Source organism: Corvus cornix, chromosome 2 (assembly GCF_000738735.6).
Source record: "Corvus cornix cornix isolate S_Up_H32 chromosome 2, ASM73873v5, whole genome shotgun sequence".
In the NCBI taxonomy this organism is placed as follows: domain Eukaryota; kingdom Metazoa; phylum Chordata; class Aves; order Passeriformes; family Corvidae; genus Corvus; species Corvus cornix.
The window spans coordinates 54,724,813-54,740,598 of NC_046333.1; the positions used below are offsets into that span (position 1 = coordinate 54,724,813).

The 15,786-nt window shown below is 41.8% G+C and overlaps 1 protein-coding gene across 7 annotated transcripts in view; it reads right to left on the bottom strand.

Moving 5' to 3' along the window:
- DYNC1I1 (dynein cytoplasmic 1 intermediate chain 1) overlaps positions 1-15,786 on the bottom strand; it is a 187,491-nt gene that overhangs the window by 75,519 nt on the left and 96,186 nt on the right. For all 7 annotated transcript variants that reach the window (XM_039549986.1, XM_039549984.1, XM_039549989.1 and 4 more), the window contains one exon: positions 8,309-8,398. In XM_039549986.1, coding sequence (XP_039405920.1) covers positions 8,309-8,398 — 90 coding nt within the window. The remainder of the gene's footprint in view (positions 1-8,308; positions 8,399-15,786) is intronic.

Consider the following 15,786-nt stretch of genomic DNA (forward strand, 5'->3'; position numbering starts at 1 on the left):
ACTTGGTGTCACTGATAAATTCTGTCTTTGCTTCAGAGCTTTTGTGAAGTAATGAACTGAATAACCAAAGATATTCTCTGAGGCAGAAAAACTGAAAGCAACCAGCCAACACCAGTTTCTTTAAGGCAGCGTTATTCCTTGCAGAGGAACCCTAAGACTCAGAGCAACAAATGTCACTGAGCCATGGGCAAAGCTGCCCTGGGAGGGGGAGGGGGTGTCTTGGGCAGCAGTAAGAATAGCATGACCCCCACAAGATGAAGTTGATTCTTTGCATGTACACAGAGATGATAAACCTTTACTTCCAATATTTCCAGTTTGGCCCTTCATTTGAAAAATACTATGTTTATAGAATGCACCAATGCAACGTCTCCATCAGTTTAATGACCTGTTGGTAAATTTTAACTCAAATGTGAGAATCAGGGGGAATGAAAGTTGAGATGCTGCTGTTACTACAGTACAAAATTCTATTCTCAATTACACTATCAGGGTCATATTGATATTGTGGCAATATTGTGTATCGATTATGCATTTTCCCACATGTGCTTTTGAATCATCATTTTGGTTATACTTCAGAATTACTTGTATTTCAAGAAATGACACTAATATCTTTACAGTTACCCCAAACCAACCCTGCAACTAGCCTGAATTCCGAGCATAAAAAGCTCTGTTGACAGAGAATTTTGTTCCAAATTTATAATTACAAACACAAGCAACATATCATAAACAGATTTATTGCAAAACTACAGAGAGTCCTATGTAAGAGTTTAACAAGTGATCAAGGGTCTCCTACATTTGGCTTTACACTACAGATTTGAGGTGTTTACCTGTGAAAATGAAATTGCAGTCTCCCTAGGCCATACTGGGTTAAAACATCAGCAGCCAAAAAGGGAATTCAGCAGTTCAGAGAACACCCACTATACAGTGAAGTTTAACTCCCAGCCCTGTCATACATATCTCAATGTTTAATTAAACAGTGAGTGACACAGTTTCAAGCTGCAACTCAAAATGATTTTCTAGTTTCTCTGCCGTGCCACACAGTTGCTTTCAGTGATCAGGGAGATGTGGCCCCTGCTAACCATCTGATTTTCCTGTGCTTCGCACTGGATTCATGCACTCCAGTGCCCGAGTACAATGACACGACCAGGCCCCAGGGCAGGAACGGATGGGAAGGCACAGCAGCAGGCAGGAGGAGTGTCATGGTCATCACTCCTGCAGTACTCAGCTCCCCCTGCTCTCAGAGTTGCTGCGGTTGGGAGAGGCTGCTATCACCACACTTTGCCTCAAGTTTGCCTCAAGCGGTCAAAGTGTTAGCTCTGAAAGACAAAATCTCTGCTAAACAGAGAGGGTAGGAGGAGCAATTTGGCCCTCAGGAGACCGAGCAGCTAAGAAGTTAGAAACGCTAGCCTTTGATGATCTCCTGTGGCCTTGGCCCTATGTTTCCTACCAAGCAGGTTAGTGGTTCCTGTGGAGCTCCACACATCCAGAGAATATCTGCATCCCCCCACATGGTCCCCCTGAGTAGCAGAGCGACAATTACCAAGCAGGAGCACGATTTGCCCCTAAATGCTTTACACAGAAGCAAAGCATGTGGAAGGAAAAGAATGACTAGCAAAAAGTACAGCTTGACCTATTGCAGCATCTACTGCTGAATAGTAATTGGCACTGAGGGAACTCATCTGGCAAGGAAGCCTGTAATGAGGCAATATCCCATCGTCACCACTAAAGCACTGCTTTCTGAGAATCAAAGACAACAAGCATGACAATGCAGCAAAATGGCATAAAGAGGGGGAAAATAACTGCAAAGGCAACTGGAAAACTCATTTAAAGCTGCTCCAAATGGTAAAAATTATTTTCTAAATCAAATCCTCTCTACAGCTTGGAATATAAATTTATTACTCAGCCATTTGCTGACTATAACTGCAAAGCAAATACAACCCAAAATCAATAGAAATGGAAAGGCAAAAAATAAACAACTTGGGAGCTGTGGAGTGCTCACAAGCAATGGTGGCACACATGATTGTAGTTCTACCTCAGCAAAATCTCCCTTGCAGTTAGCAATGATCTGTGGGAGGCCAGCAGTCTATTAAACCATCAGGAACACCTTGGCTAAAGTTTTTAGGGCATAAATCAGCTTACCTCATTCATCTGACTGACACACCAGATGCCCCCTGGCAAAATTAAGCTTCATATTTTAGCCTTATTTTCTTCTTTCATTCGGCTGCCTCTGAAGTTTTATTTGAGGCAATCTCTTCTTACAAGAATGTTAACATCATTACTTTTTCCAGTCTAAAACATTGCTATAACTACTGTAAATACATGAAATATAAGCAAAAAGCCCCAAACAGACAGGTTTGCTCTTTCAAATACGGAGGTTTTCTAACCATTTATCTTTCAGAGCCATTTCAATTTTCTCCTTGTTCCTTCTCTCTGTCTGTCCATTACCTCAAATAAAATAAAAAGAATCCATGTAATTTTCTGCAATTTTTCTTCCGATCTGGGAGCTTACAGTGACTTTGATCTCAGCTTTCAAGAGACACAGGCTCTCTTCAAGGAAAACTGAGAAACTTAAGTAGCTGATCAAAGAGGTTTTTTGTTTTGTTTTGTCACAGAGACCTATGTGATATGACAATATTTTCAGAAATTCCCTGCAAGAATACAACATTTGTCATCAAGTATCTGCTCTCCCTGGCATAAAACCCAAACCAACCACATCTAACCTTCTGTGCTGAACAAAGCCCAGTGCAGTGTGTAGTTTACCGCTGCTAAATGTTACACGCTTATTGCCTGGAGTGCAATGAGAACTCCTGCAAAGGAAGCTCCATAGTTTGCTCGTTTTGACACCACAGCTTCCTAAGGAACTGTTGTGCCTGTGCTCTGATCCCACCTGGAGGAGCTGAACCCATCTGTGGCCCTGCACAGCTCATGGCAGCAGGACCCATGGTGCAGCCACCAAGTCCTGCCTAACAGGACCAGCAAGCATCCCATCTGTCCACGAACACACCAAGACGTCGATGGGATCCTGCACCCACCAGCAGCCTGCTCTCCAAGTGGCTCTGGGGCTATGATGTCAACAACATGTATCAAAGAAGCCCTGTGTTCATGCTGATGTATAATACTGTACAAAATAAAATGGAATTTACATTTAAAATTAAATTGCTGTACAGAGCAATATATGCACAGAGGACACCACAGGGAAAGAAATTGTGAGGTGTATCTGTAATGAAAGATATTATATACTTGTGCTGGAACAGGAAGGTCTAGAATATGAAACAATAATTGAACATGATGTGAACACAACCAATTTATTCAAGACTTATTTACAAAAAATAGGAACATTTTATCATTTCATGTGACTTAACATAATCCTCAGAAATACCATATTTCACATCAGGTCCTTTGTCCATAAATTTCTTTGGACAAAACAGAAAGAAACAAAAAATTATATTAAAACATCTTCTTGAATCTTTAATAAAATTGCTGCAGACTCGTTCTTATTCAGCAGAAGCATGTTTGTCGTAAATACAACATAAATAGGTGGGTAACAGTGCAGGATCAAATTTACAAATATTCAAGTACCAGGATTTGAGTCTTCTCCCAAGAGAGCTAAAAAAACCTTAAAAATATATATTAAAAAAAAAAAACCAAAAAAAACCAAAACAAAAACAAAACAAAACCCCACATTTAAATAAATATAAAAAAGATTCTCCTGGAATTGCAGAAATTCTAAAAACCTGACAAGAGAAATGAAGTCCGTTAAAGGAAAAAAAACCAAACCAAAAGAAAAACACCAAAAGGAGTAAGTGAACGAAAGAAAGGGCAAACTAATAAAAACAGTAAAGCAGGAAGCAGCATTGCTATCAACCCAGAGATATAATGAGAGACAGAAGGAGATTATTAAAACCCCTTAAGAGCTGTATTATTTCTTTCAGCATCTATTTAAATCCATGTAAACTTTAGACGTGCTGACGAGGGAGGATGGCTGAAAGGTACAGGGTGAGAACTGCAAGGTCTGAAGTGGCTCTCAGCAGCTTTCAGTCCTTGCCTGCTGATACCTTGTGATCCTCCCGTTTTTCTAGTGCTTTGCACTTTCATGTCAGGCTTGATACATGCCATATCCTGCTTGCCGTGTGCCATACCATGGCTTGATATATGGCATGTGTTTGTTGTGCTGGCAAGTCCCTTCATGGCATAAACATAAAAAGGAAGATTTCAAGCTTTTTTCAGGGATTTTTTGATTCTGGAGTAGCAAGTTGCAGAGCCTTAGATTTGAATCTGTTCCAGGCAGGGCTGTTCCCACTGACTGTGCTTCTCCAGGGGCCATGCTGGACACCATCCCTGAGCATGCCCGAGCTGGCTGTAAGGACGGGTCAGCACACCTGAGCTCACTGTGGTGTTGGCGGCAGTGAAACCATGGCATTTCTGGCCACGACAAACCTCACCACAATGTGTCTTGCTTTTCCAATACTGATGCCTGAGCTGTTGAGAGCGAAACCATCCCCACCAGCCCAGCCTGCTCTGTGGACACCTGAGCCCCATGCACCGGGCCAGGGCAAGAGTGAGGCACAGCAGGTCTTTGGAGCTGCAGATCCCAGCCTTTCCCATCACAGCCCTTCATGCAAGTTTCTGTGGGTATTCCCATGGCTTCAGATAAATGCAGGCTGAGGCCCACTTTCAAGACCTAGCCCATTCCGTTGTTCATGTGGTTTCTACTGACACAAAGAGGAGGCTTAGGTGGAGTTCCAGAGCTCTCTGGTGGTGGAAAGCCCCATCCCACTTGATGCCACAGTTTGGGACCAGTCTCTTGTTTATGTGGTCAGGAGAGGCTGGGAACAGGCAGAGCCCAGCCCAGTTCACCGTCAGGTATCCCACACTCAGTTCTTTCAAAAATAATGGGGAGAACATGCACCTGAGACATGGGTGGCAAGAGGCAGCCTCACAGAAGAGGCACAAGGTGGTCCCAAGGCTTCATACACTTCAAGGGGTCAACAAGTCAGTTCTTCATCTCCCACTCCACTTTGGGGGGCTTAAGCTGTTGCTCTGCCCTTTGAACCTCCATGGCAGTAAAGGTCTGCAAGAGGTGCTGTGCCAGACAGGCTGCCTCAGAGCAGGTGCACTGTGTGTCTTACAGTGATGCTGAGACATGTTCAGAACCAGGGTCAGACCCTGCCAACACCCATGACTGCTGAATAATCCCACCAAACCCCATAGAGCAACTCTGGGGTGTGCGGGGAGAAGATGAGGAAATTAAGCATGCAATAAATGTCTGTAGAATTAAATTGAACTACCTATAAACCATGTTGAAAAAAAAAAAAATCACGTTTCCTCTTAAAATACCATTATAAAAATAGAGCACTCTTGTCCTGTTGGCTTGGAGAGAGGGAGACTGAACAGACTGGATCCAACCTGTAGTTTTTATCCCGAACTATTTTTGAGTTATATTCATGAAAAAGTGGTCTGCCTTTCTCTCCCTGCACTTCTCTCTCCCATGGATTTTTTCTTAACACTCCTATAACTCAAAAAAGGCCACGCTGATTTTTTTTAATCTGTTAAAAAATGTGCTCCTTGAGCTGAAACCAAATTTCAGCCCAGAGCAAATTTTTACGGCTGGGTTATAAATCCCTGAAAAACAGGATTCATAATGGAAGTGCTGACACAGCCTTAACTACTATATAGCAGTGTGAATGGCGCCACTATAATGTCTATTAGAGATTCTTTAAAAAGTTTGCAAAATATTGTCTTGCCTTGCAGAGAAAAAGAAGCCAGAGTACTTAATGCCAACATAAACATGCTTTTAACCCATTATGTGCTAATTTGCAGAAAAGCTATTAATTCTGAGTAGGCACACAGAGTGCAGCACCGACAGGAAATGTTCTTCTAAACTCCTGTTTGACTTGTAACGTGGTTTTAATCACTTCCATGAAACACAAACGATGGCTTCAAACTCTGAATGTTGCTCAGAACATGAGAAGGGTGATTACAACAGAGAGGAAAACGGGATTTTGTAGGCAAAAGGGCTAAAGCCAACAGGGAGAGAATGAAACCAAACACTAAAAAATGGGACTCCATTCCATGTCAGTTTGGGAATGATGGCTTCATTTGATTCACAGCATTTAATGCCTGTCACCAGCATGCCACTGTTTTATCCACCACAACACATACTGCAGGTCAAGTTCACTTTCTATCAGGCAATGACCAAGTTTTCTTCTTCCTTGAGCCCAATCAAATGTTAGCACCTCACAAAGCCAGTTCTGCTAAAGCAAGCTGTGCCTTGATTTTACAGTCTGCAGCTTGTGTGCCTGAGACCAGCCCAGATGATCTACTGCTCCTGAGGGTCTGCTAGGCAGGGAAGGGGAGCACTGCCATCTAACTAAAACACGGCAAAGAAACAAAAGATGTTGGCAGTGGTGGTTGGTGAGTAACGTACATAAAAGGCTAACTTGAAATCCCATTAAAAAGTGAAATAAATCAGTTCAGGTTTGTATTTTGATTTTTTTCTTCTTCTCCTCTTGCAGGAGTTTGTGCTTTCTCCCCATGTATAAGCATTAGCATCACTTTTCTGTGGGAATAAATGGGTGTGGGATAAGCTGTAAGTTGAATACTACAGGGACATTCAGCAGCTCAGGACAGTGCTTATGCATGGGGTGCAGTGGCAGAGGTTTTTATGGCTTTCCGTTGCCATTAGTAAAAGAGATACTGTGTTAGGCCAGTGACTGCAAAAGCCCATATGCAAGTTGACCTCACAGTTTTGGAAAGAAGGGTAATTTTCATGAAAAATGAAGTTTTTCTGTTGCCACATTTCTTGCTCATGTCCTCAGTTCTGCCTTTGCAGACCTGCCTGACTCCTGTTCCTGCTGTCTCCACTGCTCCCCTCTGCCCATGGCATCAGTGGCTGGGGCCAATGGGAGAAGCAGAATGATGAGAAGCAGTGGGGGGTGACTTTCTCTCTCTATATTTCTACAAGGACCCAAATGAGCACTGCACACTGCAGGACTTATGGCACGGGTGATTTCTATGATGCTCTTAAGAGGGAAGGAAGATCAATTTGTAATCAAAATGGTATGGTTGGTACTGCAACTCACTTCAGTGGGTGAGGACAGCAAATGTGGGCATTGTGTACCAGACTTTTTTTTTTTTTTTGATACTGATGAAAGGTACCAGTCTCCCCTGGATGAGAAATAAGCATCTGCTGCTGTATTCCCAGTTAAAGATTTCATGGGCTTCTATGTAAAACGATTCCATACTTTTCCCCTAGTGAGATTATCTTGGGAAAAACCAAGCTCACAAAATTACTCTGGTAATGACCACCATAGCAAGAAATTACTTAGGCCCTACCTGAAGAAGTAAACTACCTTTGAAGAGGCTAAACAGAATTTGAGCAGTCCTGGCTGTACAAAGTAAGAAATGCTGGAGAAGACACCCATTTCCTTCCACCCTGGAGCTGCTGCTATTCCAGTTCTTTTTCTCTACTCAACACAGGGGTGAGCATTGACTGTTGAAGGCATTGATACATTAGAATAGCCAATAGTCTTGTAAATTTCTAGATGAGGAAGACCAAATTTCACATCCTCCTTCTAATTTGAAAGCTAGGACAGGTCCAAGAAAAGGGAAAGAGACACCAAGCATATCTACGACATCCAGTGACTTGAGCAAGTGTCTCTTGTCTGCACCAGAAGCAAGTAGTAACCTGAATTTTTGTAACCATGCAGAATATCTCAATACAGAGTAATGGACAGAAGGGCTGGACCTGTCTGGCTTCAGGGGTTTTTTTAAGTTCCTTGAGGCTGTTCCCACAAAACATTTTGATTTTGACATTTAACATTTTTCAAGTGAAATTATTTTCTTCGGGAAGATTCCTGACTACCACTAGGGTTTAAGTTTGTTCCTCTCAAGCAGGCAGACAGTTATGGGCTCCAAGTACCTTTGAAGACCAACAAACTTTATAGAGCTGCTGGAATGCCTGGCATTCCCATTTTAAACCTTTCACGTAAGCAGGGTATTTGAGCCAGAGGACAAATTAGTACCAGTACTGGGATCCAAGAATCTCTACTTTGTTTTCAAGGTATAAAGACATGTAGCTTCTTCTAAACAGTTCAAGTCTCATGTATTTTGCAATCTTCTCAGGCCTACCAGCTGGGTCACTGGGATACAATTTTCTGCTTTTATGCTACTCATATGGTTTTGAATCAATGAAACTGGTGATTGTTTCAATTTCAGTGCTCTCAATAATGGAAACTACTTATGAGAGTAACTACTGGCAAGATCCAGTCCTTTAAACATCTAATACCATGCTGTTCACTTTTTAAAGTACCTTCTTTCACTTCCTGCTTCTGGTCCTGATTTTCTGCCTCTAAGTCATCCTGTGCTTTTGGCTCCACCATCTCTTCATCGTCTTCATCCTCTGAAAAAAAAATGAAGAAAAAGATTTGTGAGATTCTCCTCTTTAAGGGGCCTGGAAATTCTATGACTTCTTTAGAATTATAAACTGGTAGTAAACCCAGGTAAAGCAAAGTGCCCAATACATGGAACATCTGCATTTATGCTCAGAATGGCACTCTCAGACATTTCCCCCCGACTGCAAGATAATCTGCTCGCACAGGGCACCTGCCACTTCTGTTCCCCATAACTTCCCATCTCAGATGTCAACTGAATATCTCCCTGACCTCGGATATGACTTCTCAGATGGCATGAGGACAGATACAAACATCTTTAGCCTGGCAGCTATTCCACAGCTGGGACACCTGCTATCCAGACAACTCATTTCCAATTCAATTCTCACCAGATTAATTTGTCTTTTGACCTACAGGAATAGGTTAAACAGAAATCTGACCTCAGGTCAGATGCCACTAGCAAGGAAACAAGCATGGCACAGTTCTGAAAAGTCATCACCATCAACTGGGGGAACACAGCAACCAAAAGTGGCATTTGGAGCTTAGGAACCATTCTCGCATTAATACGAATTTAATGAACACTAAAATTTGACACATGTCAGTTACTACCGCCAGATGTTTTAATGACCTTTCCTGACCTATGCAAATGCATCCCCCCCTCCCCCTCCCTCCCCACACCCACATGTTCTTATTTTAAGGGCAAACCATTCACTCCTTGATGTTTCTCTGACGTTACAAGGGTTCTAATTGCCCAGACCAAAACATAATACAAGCAGAGCTGGAAAGACAGTGATGAACCAAAATGGCTCAAAGTCTACCCAGCCCTCATTACTTGTTACCAGCTACAGCAATGTGATACATATTCCCGGTGCCCAGGGCTGGCACCCAACCCACTCACATTCTTGAGAGGATCAAGACACACAACTTTCCAGATTCCGTGAACTACAAGGACTGAAAATAGCCTGAAAGTATTTAACAATTAGGATGAGTAAATCCATGGGCTATGGAGGAATTATGCTGCACTTATTTTGGACCTTGACAAACCACCTTGGCATAGCAAGGCATATCAAGCATCACTGGTGCCCTGTATTGGTCCATGGCATGAGAGAGTGCATGTTGTCCTGGCCCTGGGGCTTTCAGCCATCAGGAAAAACACTGCAGTTCCTCTGGGGCTTTCTGAGCAAACCTGCTGTCACCATACAGTTCCTCGTGTCATGGTGCTTCTCCAGGCACACTTCCTGCTCTAACCTGCCATCTTAATGGGGGAAACATATCACTACTCTCCAGCTGGCTGGTAACTGGCACCCTCTCCTGTGAAGGCTGGCTGCAATCAGTCCTGGCTTCTTGTGAGATGGTGGTGCTGACAGGTTGCATTCCACCAACAGGAACATGCAGCTGTATTTTGTTTTCAATAACGTAATAGACACCATACTATTCCCACCACATGGCCTACCCTAGCACTTCTCCCAGAAGCCCAGAGGGGACATGCTGCTAGCTGCCATATAGGCCATTCACTTAGGAGTTGGACTTGATGATCTTTGTGGGTCCCTTCCAACTCAGAATATTCTGTGACTCTTGTGATTCTGTGGTATCTTGGGAAGAGATCATGGCCTAGCCACATACTATAAGGCAGTGTCGCAGCATGGACAGATATGCTTTTCCCTTTTGGAAAAATTAGGAAATCTTGGCATAAAATCTGCCATCACTCCCCTTACTGCTAGTGACTGCAGTGGGGAGAAAGAGAAAGCTCATCTCCCCAGCCACCAGGGAGGAGGGATAACCATGTGCTTCACAAGCTTGAAAGAGAGGAGGAATCCAGCATGGATGAGGAAGCATTTCCAGAATTAAAAGCACTACTAACAAATGCCACTCCTTTATCAGGGATTTTTCAGACCATGGAACTTGAAGTGGAAAAACGGTAGGGTACTCACGATGCCTCCCTTTGGTGCCTACATTTCTCTAGGTACCCCTACACAGAAGGACTAAAGAAGAACTTTTAGAGAGCAAGCCAGGGCAGTTCAGTTTGGCAGGGTAAACACATTGCTCTGTCCACTGGCTGAAAGACAGATAACATCCAACACAGTCAGCAGAGAGTCAGCAAGAAGAGCTCTCCTGCTGAACACACACAGGAGGGGTAAAAAAAGGTCCTTCTGCCATTGGTGCTAGTGGAGATGGGGATGTATGGAAGAGAGAGGCACTCCCAGTTTCAAAGAATGGGTGAGAAGTGTGAGTGCCTGGCACAGCAGGGAGTGAACACTCTGCTAACCTCAAGTACCATGCACACACAGATAGGATCATACAGTGTACAGATACGTACACACAGACACACTTATGGCAGATACTAATAAAACCAGCTCCCACAAAAGTTTTGTGAGTCTTGCATTAAAAGTTTTCATTCCCTAAAGCACCAGCTCTTGGAACCAGCTGTTTACATATGGATTTCAGCTTCCATTTTTAACCTGTTTCCAACCTGCCAGCTTGTGCAGGAAAGTCTCAGAAGGTGAAGGGTTTGAGAAAATTTCCAGGCAGCAAACAAAAACTAAACCAATATTCAACTGATTTTTAAGGCTTCTTGCAATGCTTTTTTAATGCTTCACTTCCAATTTGGTAATGGATAGGGATGATGTAGCAAATTTAGAACCTGAGATTTAGTAGCAGGTTTTCAGATTGAAGGGAAGCAAATTTATCCCTGTTCTCTAGAAGTCCTTGATCTCCCTCATTTTGGGCATCAAATTATTTGCTTGCCTATAGCCCTTTCCTGCTTCTAATGCAGAGTAGGAATGAATGGAAGTAAGTAAAGGTTATTAAAACACATGCTGTGCCTTTTTCCAAGGGCACAAACATAAATAAATTCATTTTACTGAGAAGGCAGTGCAAGAGTTTTTAGCAGATTAGACAATTTAGGTGTCCTTATTTATTTAGAGAGAAATGTATACACAAACACAGAGAAACTCAGCTAAAAGAATGATAGGGTTGTGAGCCAAATGCTAAAATGTTAGCAAATGCCAGAATTTGGATTGCCTGGGCACGATTAGCTCCTTTCCCCTCCCCACGTGTAGGCATGATGACATAATTCTGGAATTTCCTCCCTCTTGAGTGGTTGGCTTCATTTTCTGGGTGCTCAGCAAGAGACACCTGGGGCCTGAAATGCAGAAGTGCTGAGAGCTGAAGCCAACTGGCCCTGTGCTTTGAGTGGAGAAAGTCTTAGGGAAATTCTACACATGCAAAGGCTCCCACAGCTCCCTCTTTCAGCTTTCACTGAAAGTTATCATTCTGACATTTTTGTCCTTTCTCCCCCTGTGATTAAGTGCTTTTGCAAGATGGCAATAATCTTGTAAAAAAATTAGAATTTTTACCCTGCACAGATGTTTTGCAGAGATATGGTCATCAGGATTTGTGGCTTAGTAAGATGCTGTTGGGGAAGCAACAGCAAAACTAAACCTTGGAAATGGATTCATGTTTTTATTGTGTTCAGTGTAATACTTTGATCATGTGCACTAACATGAGATCTGAGGCCAGAGCACTGAATGGAATAAGATAAAAACCAGAAAGGTTAAAAAACTGCCCCCTATTGACTGGCTGAAGCAAGAATCTGTTTAAGAAAAAAGCCCTGTATGTTATCATGCAATTAAAACTGTATCATCCTACATATTCAAGAGGGCTAATTAAGAATGACCAAGAAACCTGCATTCTGGACTACCCAGTGTTGCTTGGCTCTGCAACCTAAATGCTTATTTGCCATAACTTTTATATATATATACTGCACACTATTTAATGCCAATGTACACATCCTTACAGATGTTCACAGTACATACATTTGCTTTTGTGCCTAAGTATGGTTATGCATTTGCACATTTGACTGCACATACACATACATTAAGAATAACGGGAAATGCTTCAGCCTTCATTTTCCTGAGTTTTATTTACATGTGACGAAGATAGAATTTATTGTACATTTACTAGAGAATCTGTGAACATCTACACAGTTATTCATTTCCACATGTGCCCACTCCAGTTGCAGTAATTGTCCAGGGAGATGAAGAAACTTGTGTAGTTCCTGAACATACATAGCCTTTCCCTTATAAGAGCATATCTGATATTAGGAAGTTTAGAGAAATAACTTTTTAACTGCTTACATCACGATAGTAGGAGTCTTCTAGTCACATTTGGCAAACACAGAGATGCTAGCAGCACCAGTAGTAGTGTTACACCCTGTTCAGAATAGGACAGGGTGTAACACTATCAGAACTCAAATGTCTATTAAACGAACCACATGAAAAAGAGCTAGTAATGAAGAAGTGTATAGGTGTGTGCAACACTTCTCCTTTGTAGATATAAAAGGACTTTGCAAGGAGTTTGCAGTTTTGTTATGCCCAGTTACCACACAGAAGCTGACAGACAGGCCCACTCACTGCAGAACACTGAGCAGACCAGCAGCTTAGGGAAGATAGAGTGGGCTTCAGAGTTTCAGCCTCGAGTCCTGCCCACTAAGGCCACCCTGCTTTTTACTGTATATAAACAAATCCTCAATGGAAATGATTATTAAATGCTTGGATAATGATGTTTCTCTACTGAAGCTGGTGGAGCCATATGTGGGATTAATAGAGACTGAGATAACTGGACCAAAAACCTTTTCTTCTAAACTCAAGAGTTTGATGACTCTCCAGGCTCTAGGAGGTGGCCAAACACTCTGAACAGTGCTTGACAAAGTAGAAGCAGAGCAATTGTTTTCATCTTGGTATTAGCTTGAATACTCCTGCTCTAGACCAGAAGTAGTCTTGTCTGTCTAAAAGCCTGTCTGCTTTTCCCAACTACAGAAGTTGCCCTAATAAGAGCATGACCTCTCCCTACAAACCTGGAGTTTTTTTGTCTGGGTGTAAATACTAATTTTCAAATGTTATCCAGCTACTAGCTCCAATGAGCCTGCTCTATGCCTGGTCTTTGCCTAGGCCACCACAACCACTTGCAGTAAGTATCCAACTGTGAATATGTAGCCAACTCCCTGGCACCTGTAGAAGAAATGCCCAGATGTGCTGAATTGGATCAGGTATTCACAGAGAGTACAGATGATCTCAGAAAATCAGACCCTGCATTTCTGCAGTGCTGGACTATTTAATACCTACTTGGACTTTCCAGGGCTTTTATATGCTGTATTTACTTTTACAGCATATAAAAACATACCAGGCACATTCAAGACTAACTAGAATACTAGAATAAATAATTGCATCTGAGAGGACTGCACATGACGTTGGCTTAGGGTTTTAATTCTTCAGATGAATACTGTTTTGCCATTTTTTGATTGCCAGATTTAGGCAGTTAGCACTGGTACTGCTCAAATAGATTACTAAATAGCTGATTTTTGGGGGGATTTATGTAGTTATAGGTCTCTGCTCTGCTAATACATGTAGCACCAATTAAACAGTAGGCAGCATGTTGTGCATTCTTCTTGGGTGGAGGATTTACACCTCCTCAGACCCACACCTCTGAAGCTAAGAAGTTGCAGCTTCTGTGTATTGTTTTTAGTATTGACAGCTATACTGAATTAGACTGATAGCTCTGGTTTTAATTCTGGGTAGGTACAAACAATTCCTTTGTTAAAGACACAGCTTTAAAATCGCAATTTAATTAGCATCACAATTATATACTTTATTGACTGAGTCAGTGATATATGAGAAGTCAGTGGGTTATTATATGGGGTTTTAGATCAACATTGACATTCCTTCAGTGCATGAGAAGGATCAGCCATGCATATGACACATTCAATAAAATCAAGTGTCTTCACAAAAAGCAGATTCCATATTTGCAGCTATGAAATACCAGAAACCGCTGTATCAGTTTTATATTTACAACTGTTCAAAATAACTTTGCTGCTTCTGTTATGCAAGAACTACAAACTGAACAAGGACAAATGCATCGTATTTATATTGGCAGAAGTCCGGACCAAACAAATTGAATACTGTTGGCATTATCCTAAGTAGGAGTTAAAACACTGTCTTTCCTTTATGAATACATTCTTTCCATCACTAGCAAAATATGCAACAAACAAGGGAAGACATATTTTTTTCTAATAGGACTGCCTGACATTCCACAGTTTTGAAAATCTGTGATTTGCAATCTGGCTGAATGACCTATTTTTCATAAAATGTCGTTTTTTGAAATATGTCCAGTTTTTCACTTTTGACTTTTTGACTTTCATCTTTTGACTGCTCTTTGAAGCAAGAAGAGAATTAATTCATCAGTGGGTCTTGTTTGCAGAGTGGGATGTGACACTGGATGTACACTGGGCACGTTAGTCATCCTAGATGGAAATATTGTTGCATTAGGGCTCTTCTTGGCAATAGGCAGCTGCCTTCTAAAATGTATTTAGCCAAAGCAAGGAACACTACTCAAACCTCAATACCAAGAAAAAACCCAGAGCTGAACAGAGCTTGCCCTATGCTCCAGGAAACAGGCAACAAATTTCAGATGAGAATTTCATGTGAGCTGGAGAAATATATTTGCAGGCAAGAATCATATGCATGTATGGTAGTGCTGCTCTCTACCCAGGAAAGTACTTAAGTGTGCATTGGAGGAACATAAAAAAGTTCCAGGTCATCCCTGTGAAGCTCCACATCCATGTTAGAGAACACTCCCAACACACCATCTCGTCCTTATGAACTAGCAAAATGAAGCTGTGCTTTCCAATGGCCATCAGATGACAAGAAAACATTAGAAAAGGAAAGGATGGAATTGATGAATGAATTTCTGGAACCATCTTATGGCCACAGCACCTATAAAACTTGAACAGAAGTATATGATGTTCTTCCTTCGCTTCCCACGTACAGGATTTTAATTATCTGAAGAAAATGGTCTGTCTGTATGTTACTTGACTGCAGTTCTGCAAGAAAAAATCACGGTGCTACAAGAACAGACTGCCTAGCACCTTCAAACTCCCCTGATTTTGTTATCTTTGTTATCTTTTGTCATGTTTTGTTATCAAAGTGCTGTGGTGCTGTTACGTTAAAGAGAATCTTTGCACATTGGCAAAAAATGGGCTGTAGGAATCACACTACTTGTACCAGAGTCAAGTATATTAACAGAGAAATTTTAAAGAAAATATTGTTCTAAAATTTATGCATAAAATAATATAATGCTTGACACATACCATTTTAATCCAGAAGACTGCAGGGCAGCTCTCCACGGGATTAACTTATTTAGCCTAATGTCTTCCACAGTAAGTAGACTAGTAATGACAAATCAGTTTTAAAAGTGAAGGACTAAGGGAAAAATCCTAATTTTCTTGATTCTTGTAAAACTAAGTACATCTCCCATATCTCTGACACATCTAAGAAGGGCTTTCTGATCTCATCCCTTATTCTGCAATGCAAATCTCTGCAAGACTTCACCCCTCATCCCATAA